At 38.1% G+C, this 24,210-nt stretch overlaps 1 protein-coding gene across 1 annotated transcript in view; it reads left to right on the top strand.

Moving 5' to 3' along the window:
* Positions 1 to 24,210, top strand: part of PRDM6 (PR/SET domain 6) — a 77,499-nt gene that overhangs the window by 48,730 nt on the left and 4,559 nt on the right. Inside the window, exons 4-7 of the mRNA XM_030005673.1 lie at positions 1,612 to 1,739; positions 5,462 to 5,586; positions 8,713 to 9,055; positions 18,663 to 18,839. Coding sequence (XP_029861533.1) covers positions 1,612 to 1,739; positions 5,462 to 5,586; positions 8,713 to 9,055; positions 18,663 to 18,839 — 773 coding nt within the window. The remainder of the gene's footprint in view (positions 1 to 1,611; positions 1,740 to 5,461; positions 5,587 to 8,712; positions 9,056 to 18,662; positions 18,840 to 24,210) is intronic.

The following is a 24,210-nucleotide window of genomic DNA, read 5'->3' on the forward strand; positions in this document are numbered from 1 at the left end:
ATATATTCAACATACATTAACATGTTTACATAAGAGTAGGTCCTTGCTGATAATCTACAAGCTACCATATATAAAAAATAAACTAAATCCCCAGTATTGGAGTATTTGTCTCTGAGGACTCCTGATATCTCTGACTTTATTCCACCACTCAGTGCATGTTAGGGTAGCATCTCACTCCTCCAACCCACGAGCATCTGGCCAGGTTCTACCTGGTCCTTGTCACAGGCACTTGGGAACAAGTGATAAGGATCTCTGTAGACACTTGATTTCCCTGTCTCTCATGCTCTAGCAATGCATATATTGCTCCTGATTACTCCCAGTCCCTCTTGGTCAAAAGGAAAAGCAAGGCTGGCTCTTGAATTTGAGAGTTTCATGTTGTAAAGAACTAGATTCTGATTCCTTTGTATATTTTTGTGTGCATTGTAGGAAACACCTTTTGAATAAGTCAGAAATATTGAATGTAGTCACATAATTTCTGAGATTATTCTCTTGATATTGAAATAGAAATGCAAAATTTTTAATTTGCTTGCTCTAGAAATGTTCAATTCAATGTAATAAATTTGCTTGCTCTTTAATTAGCAGAATTAGTACTTGCAAGAAGACATCAATTTAGGCTTATACAATTTCAAAAATTTCATTTTTGGGGTAGGATTATTAAAGCAGGTGACGTCTGTGGAGGGGCAAAAGATCTGAAGATTAGGTTTGCTTGAGATAAGCACCTAATTGTTCAGATGCATTTCTGAAGTTTAACAAAATAATTGCATAACAGGTAAAAATCTTGTGAGACCATGTGCTTTTACTAGGATTAACATTTCCTAGATAACATTTTTTAACCAGTCAGAAGGGCAGGTGTGCATGAAAGATGTATCTTTTCTTTTCAGAGTCTCCAGAGCAATTTTATTCTGCAATTTCAGAGGGAGCACCCAGTGCCAAATAGAGACATAATAGTGTCTTTTTTTAAAATTACCATAACTGGCTCTCATGTCCTTAGCAGGGATGTCATGTTTAGGAAAACCATGATTCCCTCAGGACTGATTTCTCATTTACTACTTCAAAAAATTATATGTCTCAAGGGAGCTTCTAAAGGCATCTTCAACTCTCTTTTTCCTTCTAGTCTCATTTGTTTTGGTATTATGAATCCTACAACTCCCTAATATATCATGTGAGGTTGCTGAAGTACATGCTCTTGCTGCAACTGAGATGTGAAGGAAGGGATACTTGTTTAGGGATTACTACTGCCCCTTGCTCAGATGTTCCAACCATTTCAATGCAGGCTTTACGTCCAGATTTTCTTGTTTATCTGGCAGTTCATTATTTAAGGCCAGCCTGTCAAAATAGGTTAAATATTCTTTGGGAAACATGGTCACATCTTTGAGACACCACAAATATGTTTAATACAAAAAGATTGGCTCGATAAAAGAAACATGATAAACTTGCATCCCCCAAAATACTTTTCTGCTGTTCCATGTAGATTTCTAAGAGCATCAGTACGCAATGACAAATCTCATGACAATAAATTCCTGGAAAAGGCACAGAGAGACATCAGCAAAGCAGTGAAAATGATTGCTGATGATTTGTTCTAACTACTTGACCTTGTGACATCTCCCCCAGATATATGACCAAGACGGGACACTGCAGCACTTTATTGATGGTGGAGAACCCAGTAAGTCAAGCTGGATGAGGTATATCCGATGTGCAAGGCACTGCGGGGAGCAGAACTTAACAGTGGTTCAGTACAGGTAAAGTACATTTTTATTTACTCAATGCAACAAAATGAAAATGTTTTTAGTGAAAAGTCAGACTGTAACTGTCACCAGTACTATGGCCTTTAATTGCAAAGACACTAGCAGGGCTTTTGTGAACGTGCTCATGCAGAGCAATACAAAAGTTGCAGAGTGTAGTGAGGATGGGTTTGACTTTGGTTGCCCTGAGCTGAGGCCGTTGAAGTAAGCATGCTAGACCTGGAGCTCCTGGGAACAAGTACAGCCCTGAGTCGCTTGTGCAACAACCACACTGCACAGAGTCCTCTGCACATTTTTGAGTGGTCTGGTCAGAAGCAAGGCAAGGCAAGCAATCTTCCACCCTTAATAAAGATGCGCGTGTGAGAGGAAGGGCAGAAATGGCAGGAGAAGAGTTTTGAACCCAAAGGCTTTCTGAGAGTCAGTCATGAGACAAGTACACACCTAAAGTTTATATGTTGAGTGCACCTGCTAGCCAAGCTTGCTAGTGTTTGTGTCTCTTATGTCGCTGGCTAGAGAAAGTCAAAATGTGAAGAAAAATGTAAAGAAATTATGGTGCATTTTACTCTCTACTCGCAAACAGATCCAGAAAACGCAGACAATGCATTACATAAATACATGATCTCAGCTATAAACAAACCTTTTGCCTCAGAATCAGAAGCAACTGCTTGGCCTTATTAAACATGGTAGGAAGCACATCAAAGAATGCCCCAGGCTTGCCAGTCGCTGTGAGCAATCCCGATTTTCGCTAGTTGATTTAGAGAGTGGAGTTCCTTTTCTTTAGGAAGAATCTTAAACTTATTTAAAGTACCTTTAAAATTAAAAATAAAACATACAAAAGCAAGCTAAAATGAAAGATATATAAAGTTTGATTACCCCATAGGGTTCCAATTTAACAATGGTAAAATTGTTCAATTGCATTTTCAGCTTTTTTATTCTCTGGCCAGTTGACTAAATAATGCCGCAGTTAAAAAAATAACAATCCTATTTATACATTACAAATCTTTTATTATACCCTTAAATATCTGATATCTATAGCTAAAATCCCATCAGATTTTAAATAAACACACTGGATAATGAATAAAGATTGCTGTGATGAAAGGGTATTTTTGTAGGTATCTTGTGAACTATTTCTCAGTGTGGTGGTGTGTGCGCACACATATATATATAAAAATAAGGAAAAAAAAATGCGTACATATATATATAGATGACAAACCTAAATGAAAAGTAAGCATGAGAAAGTCATTACACATCTGTCAATATTAAGTGGATTTTACAACTCTCCTTTCATGATGCAGTTTTTACTTAGAGTTCACTCTGTTGATCTGTTTTCGATTACTTCAGATCTTTATAAAATGAACTACAAAAACACAATTTAAAAAACTGGCATCCATCACCAGTGACTGCATCCAAGTGTAAGAAAATAGAAAAGTTGGACACTGAAAAACCAGCCTAATTTTTATTGTACATGGACGTCCTCCTCACAGAAAGTCAGCTGGTTTAAATTCATTCTGTTATGATTTGTAATATCTAAATGGAATTTTCTTCAAAGTGCTCTTGATTGATTGACCCTTAGCTGAACGTTTTGTTTTTATTTTGAGGCTGACAATAATGTTTGTTGGCATGTGTTCTGCTTCAACTGCGTTGGGACGCCATGAAGCTATCTTTATGAGTCATCCAACCACAATACTAAATACATGTCAGCAAAGGAAATATTATCCGAAAAGGGAAAAATCCCTTTGATGTACTTCAGCATGCAGAGATTTCTGCGAGTTTTGGAAGCTCTGCACGCTTGTAAGGGACGGTGTACGCTTACACTTTTTTTTCCCTGCCTACTCCAAGCCTCACAGACCACCCATTGCTCAAAAACAGTTCTGCTCTTTCAGCGGCAAAGTGTGTCATTTGGTTTTAGCACATTCATTTGCTGGGCTGCTGTGTTTATGTTAAGGGAAGCCAAACTGAGAGATGAAATGTTACAAGGGTGAAGTACAAAGTAGACTCAATTTTTCTCAAGTTAGGAGATGCTGGTAATTTATAGCATGGCTCCGATTTTCATTTTTATGTAACAGTGGAAAGAATTAATGAAATGCTCAGCTCTGGGAAGAAAGAGAGGGAGAAGAGGAGAGGAGGAGGAGGAGGAGGAGGGAAAGAGAAGAGGAGACACAAAGGGGAGAGTTTTTGTCAGATATTCATAGAAGGGTAGGAAAACCATTCTGCTTAGCTAGCAGTGCCCTCCTGAGACAGGGTGGCAGTAAGCGAGGAAAATAACAAGATAAATGAAATTTTTGCAGCTGCTAGTAAAATATTGAGAATCTGCACTTTTTTATTGATCTTTATGATCCTGTTGCCAAGAGCCACTTTGCGGTGACAAAATATGTTGACAAGTGCATATCTCACTGCCATGAAAAATGTGGTAAAAGATTCTCCTTATGTCTGCAGTGTTATACAAGGAACAAATTGCATCGCTACAGCCAATTCTTTATAGAAAGTCTAAATTTAAGGCCTACCAACCCTAAACACTTTTATCTTGAACTTCAGGCTAACGTTTGTAGCAATTCTTCACTCAGAAAACCGGTTGAGGCCTAACATTTTTTTTTGGTCTATAGATGTTTTTCTGCCTTACATAAGCTGTTATAAAAAATGGTCATTTCTTGGTACTTTGACTGTATCATTTTGGTATGTAATCCTTCAGCGAGAGTGGAGTGTTCTTCTTGTATATATTGAATTTCTATCCATCTCACAGGAGTCTGTTTTACTGTTCCATGTGAAGCCTAAGGGAAAAGCCACTACAAACTGATAACATTTTTATTTTATCTTGTGCCTGATTCTAATCTTACACAGTTTTTGCCCCCATGTAAATCTGTTAACTGTAGAAGTATCACTCTGAAGCTATTTACATCAGTCCAAGATCAGGATAAGGCTCTTGCTTTTGATGCTAGGGACTCTAGTATTCCCCCCCCCCCCCCCGTCTCTGCCCCCAACTCCCAATTCAGTGGTGTAGGAATATCCACAGTCTTTTCCCACAGAGTGATGTGATAAGATATGACATTTACGGTAACACAAATTTATACTTACTGAAAGATCATCGACGTTACCCTCATGTTCTATACAGGGGAAGATTTTATGGTTGTATGTTCAGATTAACTGCATTTTTTTATTCCCCTAAGCCAAAGTCTCTTTTACTCAACAATCCAATATCTCTCTTTTTGGTGGTATATTGCTGTAATGAAAGGCCATGTCATGCTACTTCAAACCTCTTGCTAAAAGAACTTATTCAAATGAGAGAACTGTTGTCTATTTACCCTTAAAATATGTTAACTTTAGCTTAGATGACAAATGCAAAGCTGTTTAAATGGCTGAACTTAGTGAACTGTGCGTATGAGACTGATGTTTGTACTATGTGAGCAAAACGTAGCATTTCTAAAATCACTTTAAAAAGGACATTGCAAGAAAATAGCCGTCTTTTCATAAAATCTTGGTGCTTGTAAAATCTTAGTGTTTAAAATATGCTAGGTACAAAGTGCCTGTAAACCCTGTGCTACAGGAACAAAGTCCTTCCCTAATGATAGGTTTGGTTTTAAAATAATTGGTAAGTCAGTCATTCATTTAGTTATCTGCAGAAATCCTTCCAAAACAATGGATTTCTACTGTAATACTATGTATGATAAGAGGAGAATGTTCTATTCCTAAATTAGGCATTTTTTTCTTTTTCTCCCGATTAGGTCAAATATATTCTACCGGGCTTGTATAGATATCCCCAGGGGCACCGAGTTGTTGGTGTGGTACAATGATAGCTACACATCTTTCTTTGGAATCCCTCTCCAGTGCATTGCACAAGATGAAAATTGTAAGTTCTTCCTTTCATTTCTACCTGTGTAAGCCAGAATTCCTGTTTCATACCTAATCAGCTATATTCCTATAGTATTTTAAGACATATTAAACTGAAGTGGTTATATATTTAAGGTAAGCTTGATCTGTACAAAATAAAACCCTGAATCTGATACACTTAAGCTGTGCAAAATCATGGTATGGTTACCTAAATAAATGGAGGTGTTTGGAAGTGTGCAGGTATGTGCAATTAAATAGCAGATTTCCCACCATGGCAGTCCCACATAGCTTGGTAGTGTATAGAATCACTCTTCCTTCTAAGTGATTCATTCCTAGTCTATCCTTAACTGATTTGCTTGGCCCTCTCCACTGTTATCAGACCTGTCACAAGACACTGTCTTGCCAAAACAGTAATGCATTGCAGGTGCATGAGGCCTCTGCTAGTGGTTCTTCATTCTATTACCACTGAGAAAAGTCGAGAAAAGCTTTGTCTGACTTACTGTAGAGGTGAGGTCCTTGTGGTTAAAAGGTAAAGGCCAGCTTCTCTACATACAAACTGAGTTTAAGTAGCCTGAAATGACAATGAACCTCCATACCATCCTGGCCATCCCCATTTCCATCCATTCTTGTACCCCTTCTCAGTATTTTATGTTTAGTTTCCCAGGAATAGTCACAAAATTAAGCATGTAACTTATAACATAGACCCAGTGCAATCTAGTGCTGGATACCTTTGTCTGTAACGGGAATGGGTGATCCAAGCACACCCTTCAGTTTCACTGTTTGTGTGTGGAACTTGATTTGAGCTTGCATCAAAGACCTCTCTTCCATTTTGACAGCTATGTGTATCTACCTGGTGGAGGAAACCAATAATGGATGCCTGGTTGACTTTGGTCTAAAGTAACCTTGTGGCTGCCCACGCTTAATGAATTACATATAAGATGTATTTTTTTGGTCAAGTACTTGGATACTTAAACAGCAATGCTAGGATGAACTCGTGTCTCATAGCAACTTAAATACTGAACCACGCAGCAATAAAACAGCAAGATAGCAGGGATTAAACTGTCAAAAATAAACATCCTTTCTCATCTTGAGTTTTCAAATCTGTTAGGCTTGAGAAAAGTTTAAAAGAAATTTAATTACTGGCAGTAATGTTTGCTAATAAAACTCATGCTCTGCAGTGTGCAATATAGAAATATTATTTTTTCTTTCATGAGCTGAAGCTTACAAAACCTTTACTGTAAAAGCAAAGCGTTATGGCTAAAATCTCTAAATATTGTCACTTGCTATTTTGCTGTGAGAGAAACCAGAGTTTCATCCACAGAGAGAGTGACATGAGTAGATGAAATTCATCTCTGAGCATGGAGCCAGCTGCAGGCTGGTATATGACTTAAGTGCCACTTAAGCCCTCTGAATAGACCTTCTGCTTATCTTCTGCAAAGGGTAATTTTCACCCAGTACAAACTCTGCCTATATTCCTTAGGTCTTTAATATCCTGATCTTATTGCTTCTGTGGACTTTTATGAATACAATTTAAAAAAAAAAAAAAAAAAAAAAAGATCTGCTGCTTCTGTGAGAATGTTGGGGCAAAATGAAATTATACAAATTGCCCCTTGTACTGAAGAGACATAGAAGATGTATTATATGTCTGGAAGCTTGTAAGGGACATCCCCATGGATGTAACTCTACTTGGAAATCAGGTCCTCATATACTCCAGAAAAGAATAGCCTAGGAAGGACCTCAACTTAACTAAATTAAATAGCATGTAATATTATAATATTGGAGTCATTATGATTAATGGAATATATTAGTATATAACTCTGTGAAGTAACTGGCATTATTTAAGGTATTACCAAAACATTAGTTTGTATTACATTTTTATTGTATGTTAAATAATGTTGGATTATTCCAGCTCACGATTGAAATTTAATTCTCATATTTGCTCTTAGAAATCTGTCATGATGACTTAATTAAACAGAGTTGCAATTTCTAATCACCTGTTTAGTAGGTGCTATGTACCTACGTGTGGCTATATACATGTAAACACTTTGTGACAATAACTAAATGTGTGAATATATGTAGACGTAGACATATGCATACAACATATTTAATTTAAAAATCTCCATTAAAATATTATCTCATGAGGTTGAGCATGCCAAAATTAGAAAGCATGAGAAGGTACTGGGCCCAGGTGGCCTAAATTTTGCTTATTTTTGCAATGTGGTGCTGACCCCATTTTTCCATAGGACCCTTGCTTCATTCACTGCATAATCTAGATGGTACTCAGGGAGTGAGGCACCTGTTCAGATTTCTTCTACATGTTTGACCTCCTGCCTTCCTTATTATGCAACATCCAAATTCAGCACTAAATCACTTCTTTGTGAGAACAGCATATTGCACTTGTTGCTGAAATATCGGAGTGCCTCATAAGCCCTAGTTAATTGATGATCATAAGACCTTCATGGGACTAGAAACAGGTTTTGTTCCTATTTTGTAGGTGAGAAATTGATGCACAAAGATACGTCTGCTTATACTTTGCATTGTCTCATGGTGATCCAACTGCTGTTAGCCTTAATCACACGAGCCATGGTGAAGTCACTGGCTTGATACTACTGTATTGGCTGTGTGACTGTTTGTGAGATGTAATAGTATAATATCCTTAGTGGCTGCCCTTCAAGAAGATAAGGGAGCTATTGCTGCAGTAGATATTAAGCCCTGTTGTATCTCAAGGAGTGTCCAAGCAAGGATTTTTTCCCCTGTGCTCTCAAAATTCATGCTTGTCTGTGATATAGCAATTGGACATTCTGACTGCAACATGCAGAGTCAGGATATCAGAAGCACAGCAGCATTTTCTTTCAGAAGACAATCCCATTGTGCAATAAATGTATATCACAGTCAGTCTTCTCTGAGTCCTTTCAGTCTCAGACACCCCTTTGCATGAGTTTTCATTTCAGTGTCACAGAAACAGCATCGTCCATTCAGATCACTGTTTCATTCAAGCCCATTCTTTTGTGCATTGTTAAAATAAAGTTGTTTAATTCTAGTGTCAAGAAAATGGATGTTGGTATTTTTTTGGTGTCTCCCAACACTGTATTAGTTTTTGAAAGGCATAAAAAGGATCTTATTTACTTTTCTTGTTTTCTCCCAGTGAATGTCCCTTCGACTGTAATGGAGGCCATGTCCAGACAAGACACCCTACAGCCATTTAATAAAAGTAGCAAACTATCCCCTGCCACTCCACAGCGATCCATAGTATTTCCACAGACTCCGTGTAGCAGAAATTTTTCTCTCCTGGATAAGTCTGGGTCCATCGAGTCAGGATTTAACCAGATCAGTGTCAAAAACCAACGAGTTCTTGCAAGCCCAACTTCAACAAGCCAACTAAATTCTGAGTTCAGTGACTGGCATCTTTGGAAATGTGGGCAATGCTTTAAGACTTTCACCCAGCGGATCCTCTTACAGATGCATGTGTGTACGCAGAACCCTGACAGGTAAAGCCCAGGCTCTCTTTATTTCTGTATCTACTGATAGCCAGATCCACTGCTTTCTTCTTTTATCAAGCTGTTATCATTTCCAAAACCAAACCATTATTAGGAGGAGCCTGTACAACATAATTCATCTGCAGCTGCGTGAAGTAAGCCGATAAAAAACATTGCTTGACTTCACTATTTGTAAAAACATTTGGTGCCTAAGTGTACAGATAAAAGGAAATAGCTAAGGATTTAATCTTGTTTTCAGAATGGTTTGGTACATCTGATGGAGGCAACAAAATAGAAGGAAAATTTATGAATATCATAGATGGAAAAATGAGGTCAAGATAATTAAAAGTCTCTCTGTCTTCCAGAGATAATCTAACTTGCTGCTCAGTGGCTGTCACAGTCATTTCAGGGTTCACCTATAGTGTGCAATGTGTATGAACTTAATTAAGTACTAAGAGGTAATGAATTGGAATTTTTTGCTTAGTACTATTTTTCTTCAGAGCATGCAAACCCATAAATCGTGCAAAGCTGTCAAAAGGAAATACCTACTCCACTAGTGATGTGGAGGAAAACAGATGCCACTTATTCAATAAACTAATATCCACACAGAAGAAAAATGTTGACTAGATACCTCAGAGTCAAAGTTGGTTTGAAAGTTTGTCAATACAGAATTTTATGGCCGTGAACTGAGGATGAAATTTAGCTGAACAAGTGAATTAAAATTTCAGGTACCCTGACCGGTGGCACAGTAAATATAATGGAACCATTATTTATGAATCAAAGCTGGTTTATTTGACAATTTTGATAGCTAGCAGGACAAAAGACAAAAATCAAATTAATTCAATAAAAAAGGCTGCCCATGTTTTGTCTTTTCTTCAGCTGTGAAGAAGGTTTGAGCAGAACAGCTGAGTCCCTGGAAGGTTTTTCTAAAAGCAGCATTTAATTGTGAATTACATTTGACCAAACACTACCAAAAAATAGTCATCAGTGAGTCTGTGCATGTGTCTGTGCATGTCTATGTCTCTTTGTGTATGTGGTTATCTACGTGTACACATGTGCTTGTGTGATTCTGTGGGTGTGGAGATACTGGAGCATAAATCCAGTTTTCTAGGAAGAAACGTCAAGCATGCTAGGCGCAAACGGGATTCTGTGCAAATCTTCGTAGAATTTAAAGAGTTGATAATGTGAATGCAAACAAGCCTTTTAAACATTTTCTGAATTTTATGCTGGCCTTAGCAGAAACAAATGCCATGTTAAGGAAGCTTTAAGACACACGGCCAATTTAAGTGCCACAATGTAGAATGTAGGTCCCAAAAGCTCTGCTCTCCTAAGTTTCATGGACTCTTACATTTCCAGCATTAAAGCATCCTAAGCATACTGTAAAGCATTAAATGGTGCATCAGGGAGTCTAGAAGAGATATGTTGTGAGGCTCCCCTACATACTTTTTCAGTGATGCATCCAACCAGGTGTGACACCTAGATTTCATCCTTTCCTTCACTTGAACCTGTGTCTTCCTTTATGAAGAACCAAGCTGCAGATAACAGTTAATGCAAGAAGAGTCTCCCCTAATGGGGCTATTCTGCATTGTAAGGGATAGTTAAATTTTCTTTTTGCCAGAGAGAAGAAATGAGGATAAGTCTATCCTACAATTAGGTCTGTCATCTTGGAGGTGAGAGATTTGGGTTTTTTTTTTAAATTTTTATTTAGTTTCATTTATTTTTATTTATTGTCTCCTAAGTATCTTGTGTTAAGTATTGCCTGAAACACAGGCTGTGTTTTAAGTCTTCCCCATTAGAAGTGAACACCCTCATTAGTAGGTTGCTGATTCATGATGTGTTACTGTTTTTTCTCTTCCGTGCTTACCTGAATTGTCAATGCAGAATAGCTCCAACAAGAAAGTGTAGAGCATTTTTAGCTCAGAATACACTACAGCATAGTAGGAAAATTATCTAGATCAGAAGACAAGTAGGGTCCCCAGGAGCACAGAGAGCAAAGGGTGATTAGAGAAAGGACAGCAGATTTGGGGAGGATTGGGGTGGAGAGGAGGTAAGTGAAGACTCTGAGTTGTGTGTTGAATCCCAGAAGCTTTCAGGAAGATTCAAAACATAATAGCTAACGCCTTTTTCTCAATATTGATACTGGCTAATTTAGCTGATTTCCTCTTTGGCTTGTTGGGTTTTATGAATCCTTTCAAGAAACTTTTTCTCTTGTGTTATATAGAGAGCATAAAAGCTAAATGAGCTTGCAATATACACTTAGGATCAATCTGTTGCATAAATACTAGATAATGCAGTGCTCTGTTCTGTGACACCTGTGTTCCCTCTGTACTGAAAAATGGCTTACATTTCTATGTTTTCATTAAATAAATTGTGCAGACTCCTTGTGGAGGCTAGTTTTGTAATGCCGCCTTTGTTCCCGTGAGGTGTGCCATCAACATAACTGCTGTAAAAGCATTTCCCAATAGGTTGTCTTCAGAGCATTATGTGGGATGTCAGTCACATGAATCTGTTTAAGCTCACTGCAATTCATTCAGTGTTTGAAATTACCAGAATAACAGTTACTGCAGATCATAACTGCCCTAGGATCTGGGTTCTCATATCCCTGGTTAGAAATCATTACAGGTCGAGCTTATATCACAGGCAGATTTTTGTCTTTTAGCAGGTACCAGTAGATCAGCTATTTAGTGATACAGTGGCTGAAAAAGAGTGGTCTTTGGTTTCTTAACCATATTGCATTTCTCCAAATGAAAAATTCCTAAAGTGTTGTACAAGATTTCCTGGAGACAAGAAAATAGGGTATGATTTGTGAAAGAATACCTGCTTGCCAGCCTGAAGTACTGGGTGCAACTCTCTGGTTTGTATTTTCTCAACGATATCTGCAGCACTGCTCTGGCTGATAAACAGCTCCCCATTTATTGTCAGCAATTTGTGAGCACACCAGCCACTGTATCTTTGATGTGACTGAAGCAGCAGGGCCTGTCTTCTCTAGGAAATTACTTTAGACTATCTGTTCTGGCTTGGTATTTGTTTTTCAACAATGCTGACTACCTACAGCAAGAGGTGCAGGGAAAACGCCTTTGAATCTATAAAGGAGTCCAATTCATGGACTGAAATTTGAGAAAAACAGACTACTTGGGGCTTGAGAAATTAAAAAAAAAAGAAATTGCTTTCAAGCCACTTAGATTCAGAAAACACCTGAATGAGAGCAGACATTAAAAAAGGCCAAAATATACTTAATTCTGTTAGGTAGTAAGAAAGAAATGGTCCTATTTAACAGGCAGATGATTTAATAAATAAAAATAATTTAAAAAAATGATGAATCCAAAATAGGGAGAATTATTAAAATAATCTACTGTGTTTGTTATTTATTATTAAGATTAGGATTTTAATTCAAAATAAAATTAATTTTAAATTATTTACTGGTTTACTTATAATTCACTTCTCCCTTTCCAATGAGATTTTTTTAGCTTGTTATATTTTGTAGGGCTTCTCTTTAAACTTAATGGTAATTGGGGTTGGAGTGGGGTGGGAGGTGAATATTTAAAACCATCAAGATTTGAATTCTGGGACTTTCTCAGCCTTTGGGACTTTTTTTAAGCCTTGCCCAGACAGAAGCAGTTTGAATAACTACTTATTGAAGCAGGAGTCAGAAATCTATTTTCTCTTCTGTTTTGTTGTTTTGGTTTTGTTTTTTTCTTTCCCCTGCTGCAGAAATTCCCAACAATCCTATTTGGGGGGCTTCAGAAAGGGGTAATCAAAAGCCTTTGATGAGAGCGAATAATTTTTAGAGCAATATTTTAATTTTATTTTTTTGAACTGCAACCACTTTTCTGATAATAGTGCAGTTTCTTTTAATGACGTCTTTCTTCTTTCTCACTATGATCACCAGATTCAGGATGTATTGGTATTGAGGGAAGGCAGATGGCTGCAGTTCCTAAGAGCTGTCTGTGGCACATTTTCATATACAATATGTAGATCGGTGTGATCTATATTCTCATTGATTGCCATGTATTTAAGCTGATAATCTGAGGGAAGACCCACTCTATAAGTGTATCTGTGGCTGATAGATTGTGTTATCTGGCCCTCACAATTCTTATTTACTCAAAAGATATTATTGTACTCACATTTCGCTGTAGCACCTCAATATTAAATTGTGAGGTGTATTTAAAAGCAGGACCTTGAAGTTTGAAGCTGGGAATTTAATAAGTTCTTTTCTCTAAGATCATGGCTCAGCCCATTTTGTGTTTTTCTTTTTTTTTATAGGTTCTGTGTCTTTGACCTTGATGTTCTCCTCCAGTCCATTAATTAATTTAAACATCTCCCAAAACAGACGTAAAAAAAGTAAATGTTGTGAGCAAGAGTTGTCTATTTCTGTTTATAGAGAGGCTATGGAATATTACTCAATTAAAGAAAACTTAAACATCATGCTGAATTTAATGCTTGTTCCTGCATGATCTTTTCACAAAGGTTTGCAAACTCCCAGTACTCATAGTTAGTAAGAACAAAGTGTGCACAGAGCGGCACTTCTCACTAACAGCTTCAGAAGTTTGAAAACACTTCAAGTGTGCTAACTTTTTGCTTTTGCTAGTTCCTTCACAAACACTTGTAAGAGACGATCCCAGAACCCCCAGTGGGTCCAGCTTAGCCATCGCTGCTGCTGCGTGGTGCCCGAAGTGCTCGGGGCAGTAGCCGTGCTGCCTAAGGGGAACTCCAAGGCAGCAGGGGATATAGAGTCCAGAGGCAGTGAATGTAACACACCCATGGCCACGCTGATGCTAGGGATGCTTCTGTGTGCAAGCTAGCAGCATCCTTAGGTGTCACTTTGTTCTCCACCCTCTCAGTTCAACTTGCTAGAAGGCGGCATCCCTCCAAAATACCTTTCCATTAGGCAACTGTGACCTAACTCCTCTGACTGCAGCTGTGCTGTTAATGCTGTGTGTTGTACAAAGGCCTGGCCCTGAAAGCTGGTGCTGGTCCCCATTTCAACGTGCCCTGCTTTCACTTTTTTGCAGGGGCTGTGGTGTGACCAGCCTTCCCCCTATCACGCCGTGAAACCCTGCCCTGGGTTCAGTGGAGCCCTGTGTCCCACACTTTGAGACCCTGACATCAATCAAGTTGTTTTTTTACTTCTTAGTCCTCAACAAGGAGAAGCACTTTCAGCCACATGTCAGTCTCTCTTCTCTCAGCTGGTGCTTTTCTAACTTCTTCTAAGGAGAAAAAATTACAGCAATGTGCTATTCTGTCTCCCTGATCTGACAGTGTTTCAATGATAGTGTTACAGGTATTCAGGAGCTCACCATTACAAGCAATTCCTCTTCTAAGGATTGCGCTGGGATTCCACATCCCCCTTGAAAACAGCAAATTCACTTCTGAAGAGGCCTTACTAGAAACCTGTTCAACATAAAGGAAAGAATTTGAAAATTCAGTGGAAAATAATTACAAGATTTTTCAGGATTCTAATAATTCAGACCATGTATTATTTGCGATGTAGAAAAAAAATTTATATTGCCTAGATGTACTTAGGAGTCAGGAGTTGGAAAGTATATTGTTCTAGCAGAGGAATAGTACAAGATAAATAATTAAAGGCTATGTCACTTTTGCAAAATGAAAATCTAAAAAGAATCAATCTAAATGCACAGTTATCTGTCAGCAGCTATTCCAGGTGTAAAGATATGGATTTTTCTATTATTATCCCTTAACATGTTTTGTGCATGTCTCAGGATCTCCATCCCCTGCACAAAGCATGAGCTTTGGTGAGGTTCAATAAGCCTCATAGGGGAACATGGGTTTTGTACTGGTCCTCTATATGATGGAGTTTCACCTAGAAAAAATCAGCTACAAAAGTGAGAAAATTGTAACATGGGAAAAGACATCACCAAACATCAAAATCATTCAAGAGATTGTCTAAATTGGGGAGCAAAAAGTATTCTTATCTGGTTTCATTTTGAATATGTAACTTGAAAAACTTGGAAAAGCTCAAAATCTAAATAACTACAAAACCCGAAAACTGTTACATTACAGTTACTCCTTTCTGAATTTCATTTAAATGGCCTGTGTTCCTATAATGGGCCACCATATAGTCAGGACTATAAGATTAGGGTCTGTAGAAAAAGCTGGTGCACTCCATATGTTAGTAAACCTAGATAGCTGATTGATGGTGTGTGGAGTTAATGGCAACAATGTAATTTTTCTAACAGGAGAATTTGCTTCTAGGTAAGTAGATTTCCTTTCTTTAAGCTCAGACAGGAAGACAGAGAACTAGAAAAATATGTAGCTAGGTGTTTAGTGAAAAACATTAGAACTGCTTTTGATGGCTGTCAGCACATCATTCTCATCTGCACATTGCTATACATCAGTTTAGCTGTTCTTAAATGTAATTTAAAAATTCTATATGAGAAGATTTTGATCAGGCTTGATTTACGTCTGGAAGGGCCTACAAGATCCTTTGTATAAAATGCAATGATGAAGACATTCCAAACTATGTTGTTTCTGGTACATGATAGCTGGAAGACAAATTTTTATAGAAAAAAATATTTCTTCGGATAGTCAGCTGAACTGTGCTTTGAGGCCCTGGTACACCTGTTTCATCAAACTGATTACTTTCACGCTTGCAAATCTGCCTGTACATCTGCAAAGGAATATTTTAGTTATGTAGGCTTTCACATATGAAGTGACTGACATCCATGTTGTTTAAACATTAATTTTCTGCAGCATCAACACACGTCCGTGCTGTGACACAGCTATGCTTATATTCACATGGATACCTTGAAGCTAAAGAAGGTACAATATGTTCTTGGTTATTCCAGTGGAAATTAGTTTTTCTGGGCTGGGACTGCATTCAGTCTAGCAGCACATCTTTGAAAATACAGCCTATGAGGACCACCATTTTTGTCAACATGTCCCTGTTCCTTCTGCCTGCAAACCTCTGCTATAAAGAGGTCACCATCTTAATTCATTGTCCCATTGCAGACCAAAGTGATGGCAGAAGGCATAACTGCTACATCAAAGACAGGCCTGCTCTGCTTGTGTCAATGTACTCACTGAACCAAGCATTGCTCATGTCCAGTCCTTCTGCACCACTTTCATTTTTTGTAAAAAAAACATATTGATTTTATTTTCTGCCAAGAAAAATTTCTGAGCAGAGTAAAATGGTTACCAGAGAACAAAATGATAACTTTTATACTTACTGAATCACTTTTTTTGCTCTTGGAAAAAATAGTAGTATCCAAACGTTGTCAAAATTTGGCATATTTGAATCTGCAATTACGTAAATTAAATACAGCATTTTAAAACTGTTATAGTATTTCAATGCATTTATAGGCTTTCTTTTTAAAATGAGCTTTGTTTAATATATGCCACGTATCTAGCTTGGAAAAATTACTTATTCTGCCCATTTCAGTATTAATCAGAATCACCTGTGTATAAACTGGAGAAATGCATCCCTTGCAAAGAGGAGGGTAACTTCTTTAATAGTTGTTCTTCCAAGATATCGATGAATGGAAGAAATACAGTCAAAGTGATCTAACAATATGTGATTTTTTAAAGGGCTTTTTTTCTTGAGCATCAGCCAGTGAAATGCATTCTGAGTAAATATACTAATATCCTTTGTAAACAATAAATTTGTTTTGAGCCAATGTAGGGGGTAAAAATATTTTACTTTGCATCACAATGTTCAGTTATAACTTGTTTGGAATTTTGACTATTTACAGACAAGTTATGGTGTGATTTTTCACTGTATGAAATTAATCACATTGACTGTTAAAAAAATAAAAGATTAATTGGATTTATGTAGTGTTGTATCATTTGTTGTGGTAGCTGTTAAAAATAGATAACCAGAGGCTAATAGATGTTAATGGTCCCTTTCACTATTAAAAAAAATCAATGTTTCTTGGATACAGAATATCTTAATGTGTTCTTTTTGCTTAAAAATATTTGATTTGAAAAGACCCGAACAAATAAGTCTGCATTCACAAATCATCTTTGTTTTACCAGCACTTAAACTTTCATGTCAAGTTTGATAAATATTTTCTGTGCAAATTAACCGTGCACTTCAAGAAAGGAGAAGACTGGGCATGCTACTACTTGTCTTCCAATTAGAGAAACAGATACTCAGTACTTATTCGTTTCTTAAAATATTATTTTACATATATTCATGTATTTTTTTAAGGGCCACATCATCTAGGTTAAGTAACCTTTCCACAGCTTTTATATATTTCTTACAAACTTGTTGGAGAGCAGTTAGATTTTCAAATGTAAGTAATTAAAATTGTAAGCTATTGAGTTATTGACCAATACTGAGCTATTAATCAAGCTAAAAAATTCTACAATCAGGGTTCAGTGCTCTGAAGCACTGTAAAATAATGGTATTTGTGTTCAGTGATGCAAGTAGCCACAATTAAGCAGTTCACTTGACAAATGAGATTGTTCACTTTATTTTGCACTTAATTGAATTGTACATGCTTGGTCACCATTGTCTCCCTCCCTTTAGTTTTGGTTTCTAGCTATTTAAACATACACATTTATTAAAGAGAGAGCAATTAAGTTGGTGTTGGCCATTGGCTCTAGAAACATAGACATCAAGAGTTGTGCTTTAAAATGTTGTGCAGGGTAAAAATCATTAATATCCCTCTAGAAAAATTCTTAATTTTCTTAACAAAAAGTCTGATAAGCATGTAGGACTCTGTCACTAACTTAAATCAAATGTGAGAAGGAAAAAAATGCTGTAGAATGTTGATATTAAATCACTTTTACCAGACAGAAATATATAGGCATTGTTTCTTCACATTTTATTTTAGTTAGCAATGGTATTTGCATTTCAGCAGTCCTGTCTCACCTTGCTGTCTTGTATCCTTTTCTTTCTGTGTTTGCAGTCTGATTGTTATGATTCTGAATTTGTAACATATTGGTCAGTTTTGTTTGCTTGTTATGTTTGTTTTTAACGAACTGTGGCATTGAAAACCTAAGTTCTGGGTTTCATTTCAAGATCACAGAAAAGGCATTTTCATTCTGGATGGGAGAAACATGGTAATTAAATACAAATATTTTCAATAGCAGTAAGAAAATAGAAAGGTAATTCCAACATGGTGGTTATTTTTTCCAGTGCCTCTCATTGAAAACGGTGATCTCAAAAAACCTAGATTCCTCCAAAGCAGTATGAAGGATTTAATTGTGAACAGTCACAGAATCCACCTAGGTTATAGGTATAACAATCATACATGCATTTGTAGGTAAGACTGTAGCTGGCACCAACAGACAGAGGATTTCATGAGTCTCTTAGCTCTGATGTGTGAGGAGTTTTTTTGTGACTAAGGAGTACCACGTTGAGTTTGGGAGAACTAAGGCAGGCATATGATGTGTAGTGCAGGCTCATTAGCTTGCTGAATTACGTTTTGTGGGGCATGATGCCCATAGACTCTCAGTCAATTCCTGCACAAGCATTTCACATTTGCTAAAGAGGTCATGAAGTTTTGGGTATGTGTCTCCCAAGAAAGCCCCAGAGAAGTGTACCCGCAGTTCTCTCTGGAAATTACTGCGAAAACCAGATGTTCCTGCCCATATGGCTTCCTGGTCATGCCAATAGAAAGCACTGATGGCACGGTGTTTCTCTTTCCCATTGCAGGCCCTACCAGTGTGGTCACTGCTCCCAGTCTTTCTCCCAACCTTCGGAGCTGAGGAACCACGTAGTTACACACTCCAGCGACAGGCCTTTCAAGTGTGGCTACTGCGGTCGTGCCTTTGCTGGTGCCACAACGCTCAACAATCACATCCGGACACACACCGGGGAAAAGCCCTTCAAGTAAGTACTGGAAGCCAGCAGCCTTTACCAGCCAAGATTAGAGAGGGAGATGCATCGCTGCTGTTCACTATCATCACCGCTCCGTACCAGCACACAGCGGAGGTTCCCTCGAAAGCAGAGGTCAGACCACCAGATAAAACCATGAGTGGCGTGGCTAAAATCAGAATTAAACCACGCTTGGTTCTGGGTGCCTTGCAAGCCTTGAGCAATTTTCTGTCCTCTGATGAGAGCTTGATTGTTTTAACTAAATGACAAGCTGCTGCCAGAGAACCATAGTTGAAAATACACTCAAGACTGGGACAGGCTATGCTGTAAGAACATGAATATGATTCTTTGATGTCTATACACTGAGGTAGATGGAGCTTCACATAAAAGCTAATTTAGATCTGGTTAAATAAGGGGGAGAAGTATGTGTCTTTCTTTAGTCTCAGAATCACTGCATAGAAAATGCAACTCTGACTTGTGGCACAAGTTTGGTAAGATCATAATAATAAATTGATAGAGTTCAGCTGTCCAAGATATAAGAAAAAAAAAGAAGTCACCTGGTTGAGATGGTTTTTAATTAAACAGACTCTGCTTATTCCTGCAGTTTCTGTTTACTGAAATTAAAGCCAAGCACACACCTGAGTGTCAGAAATTTTTCTTCTGTGCTCACCTCCAGCCATAGCACAGCTGATCCCGGTAGATTTTACCCTCTGTTGTGCAAGACTCTGCCTACCTAACAGGAGGTGTTCTCCAAGACAGAATACAAATCTTCCGTATTTGTGTCTGTATCTTTGCTGAACTGACAGGTACAAATTTTACTGATCTTGTACATGGAACAATCCCACTCTGGAAGAAAAATAATCTATTAATATCAATGTGGTGTATAATGTATTGCTGTCACTTCTTTTGGAAGCTATCTGATGCTCCTAAGATGAATGGGAATAAGTGTAGAAGAAGGTGTGTGTCTCTCCCAGTTCTCCAAGGACTGTCTGTCCTCCCTCTACTTTTCTCAGTTTGTCTTTCTTTTCTACTTTTGCCATACTGTGCTCTTGGTCTGTTTAATGTAAGAGAGCTCAGCCATGGGGCCTGTCAGAACCCCTCATAACAAGCTCAGTAGAGATACCAGTAGAGATGCTTTGCCTCCATATATGGTTGAAAGGAAGCATGGCCTCCATACATGTCTCTGCTGGGGGCAAGGGGACAGAGCCAGGAACCAAATGCTGCATATCCAGTACAGAAGAGCTTGCATACCAGAAATCATGGCTAGGATAGCGTTGTAGGTGGCAAAACACGCAAACTCAGAGCAGCTAAATGTCGACTTCTCTAGAGCCAGTCTGTTGAATGCTCAGAGCCCATAGAAAGTGAGCCAAAACCAGTGTGAGCAATCAGATTGATTTTATCTAGTTGCTGTGTAAATAGATTTTAGTAATTAATGGAAGAGGTTTCCGGGTCAAAATGGAAAATAGATTTCTTTTAATGTTAAGGTGTTACTTATGTGTAACCTTGTTGACTCCACTTAATTTTTTTCCTTAACATCCTGTTTTTGTCATGTTTCCAATAGATCTGCTATTTTGCCCCATTTAGAGTCATTATTTTTCCCCTTTGGTTTAGTTTTTTTTTTTTTCCCTTTTCCAAAATGGTCTTGACTACAGCACAATTTCATTTGTGAAAGGGCTTAATGTAGGTACTACAATTAACCAGTGGTCTGGGACTTGTTTGTTTGTTTTGCCCTGCTTATACTGAAGTATTTAAGTATTCCGGGATGTATCTGCCCATTCTTAAAGCTGCAGGGCAGAGCAACAAAAAATGTGGATGCTTTGTACTGCTTCTTTATGATGTATGGCATAATTTCGTTCCTGTAAGATTTTTATTTAGTTTCTTCCTTAAACTCAAGAAACAGTAGTATGAATTTGTCTTTGGAAGACTTGTTGAAGTATTTGCAGTAAGCTGACTAATAATTTCACATGAAACTAAAACTGGAGCTGCAGATCATCCCATCCCTGCCAGTCAGATAAGGGGACATATATGCCCTGATCCTGCAAGCTGTTCAAAAGGGCAGATTCGCCTCCCATGCAGGACTGCTTGAATTTGAGAGAGGAGGGGCTGAAAACTTACCCAGAAATTGATCTATCCTCTCTGCTGGAGGAAAAAGAGGTAGTTGCAGCTCATCCTGATGTCTCATCATCATTTAGATCCTCCTTTGAAAAGGAGGGGTCCAAGACTTGGTATTAAGTAAGCTTAGGAAAAACCCTCAACAAATTGTAGTAAACAAGAACCATAAATGGGACAAACAAGATTTCTGTCTCTTGATCATGCAATTCAGGTTTTAAATGTTTGTTTACAAAGGGATTTTGAGTGTACGCTTACCAAAAAAAGTGCAAAATGGAAAAGCCTGTTGAGATAGGGTTTCTGTACCTCAAAAAAGTCTGTATTTGTGGTAATGCACATACTTCTCTTCAATAATATTTTTACGATTAGCAAGAATGACCATGCATGGATAGTGCTAAATTACTTATACTCTAGCTAAGTTATTTTTAAAATAACAGGCATCATTTTAAAGGTATTACTAAGTTCAATTCCATAGGTGAAAATGGGCAGTTAACTTGCATCTACTGTGAATGCAGTCTCACTGTTTCTAATGCAGTAAGGCAGTTGTTAGTAAGTGGTATTTGGACAGATTACAGTGTGCACAGATTAAGCAGGCAATGTCAAACACCAAGTGTATGTTTGCATGTATATTATTTTCAGAAGCTGGTTTTAAAAATGATGGTTTTAAAATATTTCAAGTTAATTGTTATTTAAGAGGGAGTTTGTGATTGGTTAAAAAGCTTTTCCTGTGAGAAGGCGCTTTCTTTGTAGGTCCTAGGTAACTTTGGATGTATGGTGGAAGACTTTTCTATTTGCTTTTCGTTACAGATAACAATGCTAAGTGAGGTTATCTGTAGTCAAAGCTTTAGCTGCATTGCCTGGACTGCAGGTCCAGTTAGAAGGGATTTCTTTTCATGTCATCACAAGCTATCAAGTCAGCCTCACCAGTGCAAAGTTTTTGTGTATTCTTATCTAACTGAAGTCTCCACTATGGCTGCTATGTCTGGGAACAAAGCTCTTAAGTAAGTTAAAAGGTAGGAGGAAAAGGAAAATTATTGGCCAACCCCATTTTCTTAAATTCAGACCCCCCCCAGTCTCTTCCATTTCAGCAAAATTAGAGAATAGTTAAAGGACTTGCCTTGTTATACAAACATCTAATATTCAGGTATCAACCAAAATGATTTAGAGGAAAGATTCTTTCAGACTGGAATAACCCAGGTGTTTTTCGTTGTTTCTTACTGAAATGCAAAACTGGGGAACATTCATTTCAGGTTGAATATAGATGTTATACCTGCAATGACATCTCATTTGTCCTGTTTTGGGGAAGGGGGAAGGGTTTAATCCTTTCAAATGAGCTTAAAATCTAGTGTTAAATGTATTTCTTGAATGAAATGTTAAAATGTTTATTTTGAAAATATCAAATGAAGATATTATTTCCTAAAATACACCCTCAGCATTTTCTTCGCCCAGGGTCTTTCACAGAGGTTGACATAAACTTGGGAATTAAACCAATCCTGTCTATAATCCTCAATGTCAATGTTTTGAAAGCACTGTGAAGCAAATAAGCAGACCAGTGACAATGAGGGCTATCTATCCAAACTCAGAAAACCCAGTACCTTAGAAATATCGAAACCCATTGATGTTCATGTTGTTTGTGAATTTAAGAACTGTTTTGTTTACCACCCCCACCCAAGCAAATCACATAGGGAAACCTTGTGGTAGAATGAACTCTTGTGCTTGACAAGGTTGAATGTTGTAGTACAACCTTGCTCCTTACAAATAAAATGAAGGCACACACACATTGTAAAAAAACATAATATGGATCCAGTTTTCACTGATGGCATCTAACTGTGTGAGGCCTTCTAAATTGCTTCTTCAGATCTACATTGTGTTGGGGCTGTTTAAATTACTCTCAAATGCCATCAGATGGCTTAGGTGGAAATTAAGTGGTCTCTCAGTTAATAGGTGTCATAATTGCCAATACTTGTATCTACATTTGAAACTTAACCAAAAATTTGGTGTATGTCTAATAGCCAGGCTTGGGCTCAGCCCCATGGTTACTTTGTGAGTGGTTGCATGAGAGGGGGACTTTTTTTCCTTTCTGACTGTTTTGGCTCCTATTCAACCTTCCAACACAACATTAAACGTGTGGCTTGTAGTATAGAAACATGCACACAAAAGCATACACACACATGCTCACCAGTCTCATGGACGCAGGTCAGTGCAGTGGTTATTCTGCTATAACAGGCTGGGAAAGGATGGTTGATAGAGGGAAAGAGTACATCATAATTCAAAAGAAAAATATTCCTGCTTTTCCTCCCATTCCTGCCTACCCTGAGATAATTATGCTGACTGCTGCGACACTATTATCTTCACCTTTCCTATCAGTTTGTATCTGGCAACAACTTCTCTGGACCACATTGAAAAGATGAGTCAGGGGCCTAAAACAGGTCTCTGCCTGTAATCCAGGTACTTATATATCCCAAACTATAGTTCTGAAAACACCATCCACACCCTCTGCAAGTGCCTAGAAAATACCAGGCACCTTGGGTACTATCTGAAGGTTACCCGGCTACATGAGAAAGGTAGGGGAATTAGGTACCTTGCCAAAGGCTTTGTTCTGACTTTTGCCCAAGGGCTGTACAGTGCAGACAGAACAGCCTGACCAACAGCAACGCTTGGCACTCACATCCCTCCTGCCCAAAGAGTAGCAAGAGATTTATTCTCTTCTGGTCTGTCTTTAGCATCCTTCTTTCCTGTGTCTGTATGAAAGCATCCCAGAACAGCCTGTAGCTGGGAAGTTAGAGCACTCTCACGGCAGAAGCAGTTTGTGGATAAAGGATGGGAACTCACATTTTAAAGAAATACAGTGAGCCTTGCTCTGTGCTTTCAAGAGCAATGCAAGGAGCTGAGTCAATGTGGTGCCCAGCTCTAGCCTCCCAGGCAAGCTCCAGAAAGGGTAAGGAGGCCTGCCACAGCTTCATGGCCAGTGGTTTTAATGAGTTACTCTGTCTTTTGATCACCTTATAGTCTTTCTCTGATTCACTTACGGCCCCTAGGCATCCTGATATAGTATATTTCATTTATTTGGCCAGGCACTTAGAAATCAGGTGTTGCCACACCTGATTTTGTAGGTTATTTTGCAACTGTACCACTTACAGCTTGGTTAGGCAAGGATCCAAACCTCCTATTGCTCAGCAAGCAAAGCGCTTGTCTTTGTGGACATCAAAATAACAAAACTATCAAGTTCAAGTAGATGGCAATATCTCATACAGAGTAAGTTAATCCCCCAGCCTTA

Source organism: Aquila chrysaetos, chromosome Z, assembly GCF_900496995.4.
Source record: "Aquila chrysaetos chrysaetos chromosome Z, bAquChr1.4, whole genome shotgun sequence".
In the NCBI taxonomy this organism is placed as follows: Eukaryota; Metazoa; Chordata; class Aves; order Accipitriformes; family Accipitridae; genus Aquila; species Aquila chrysaetos.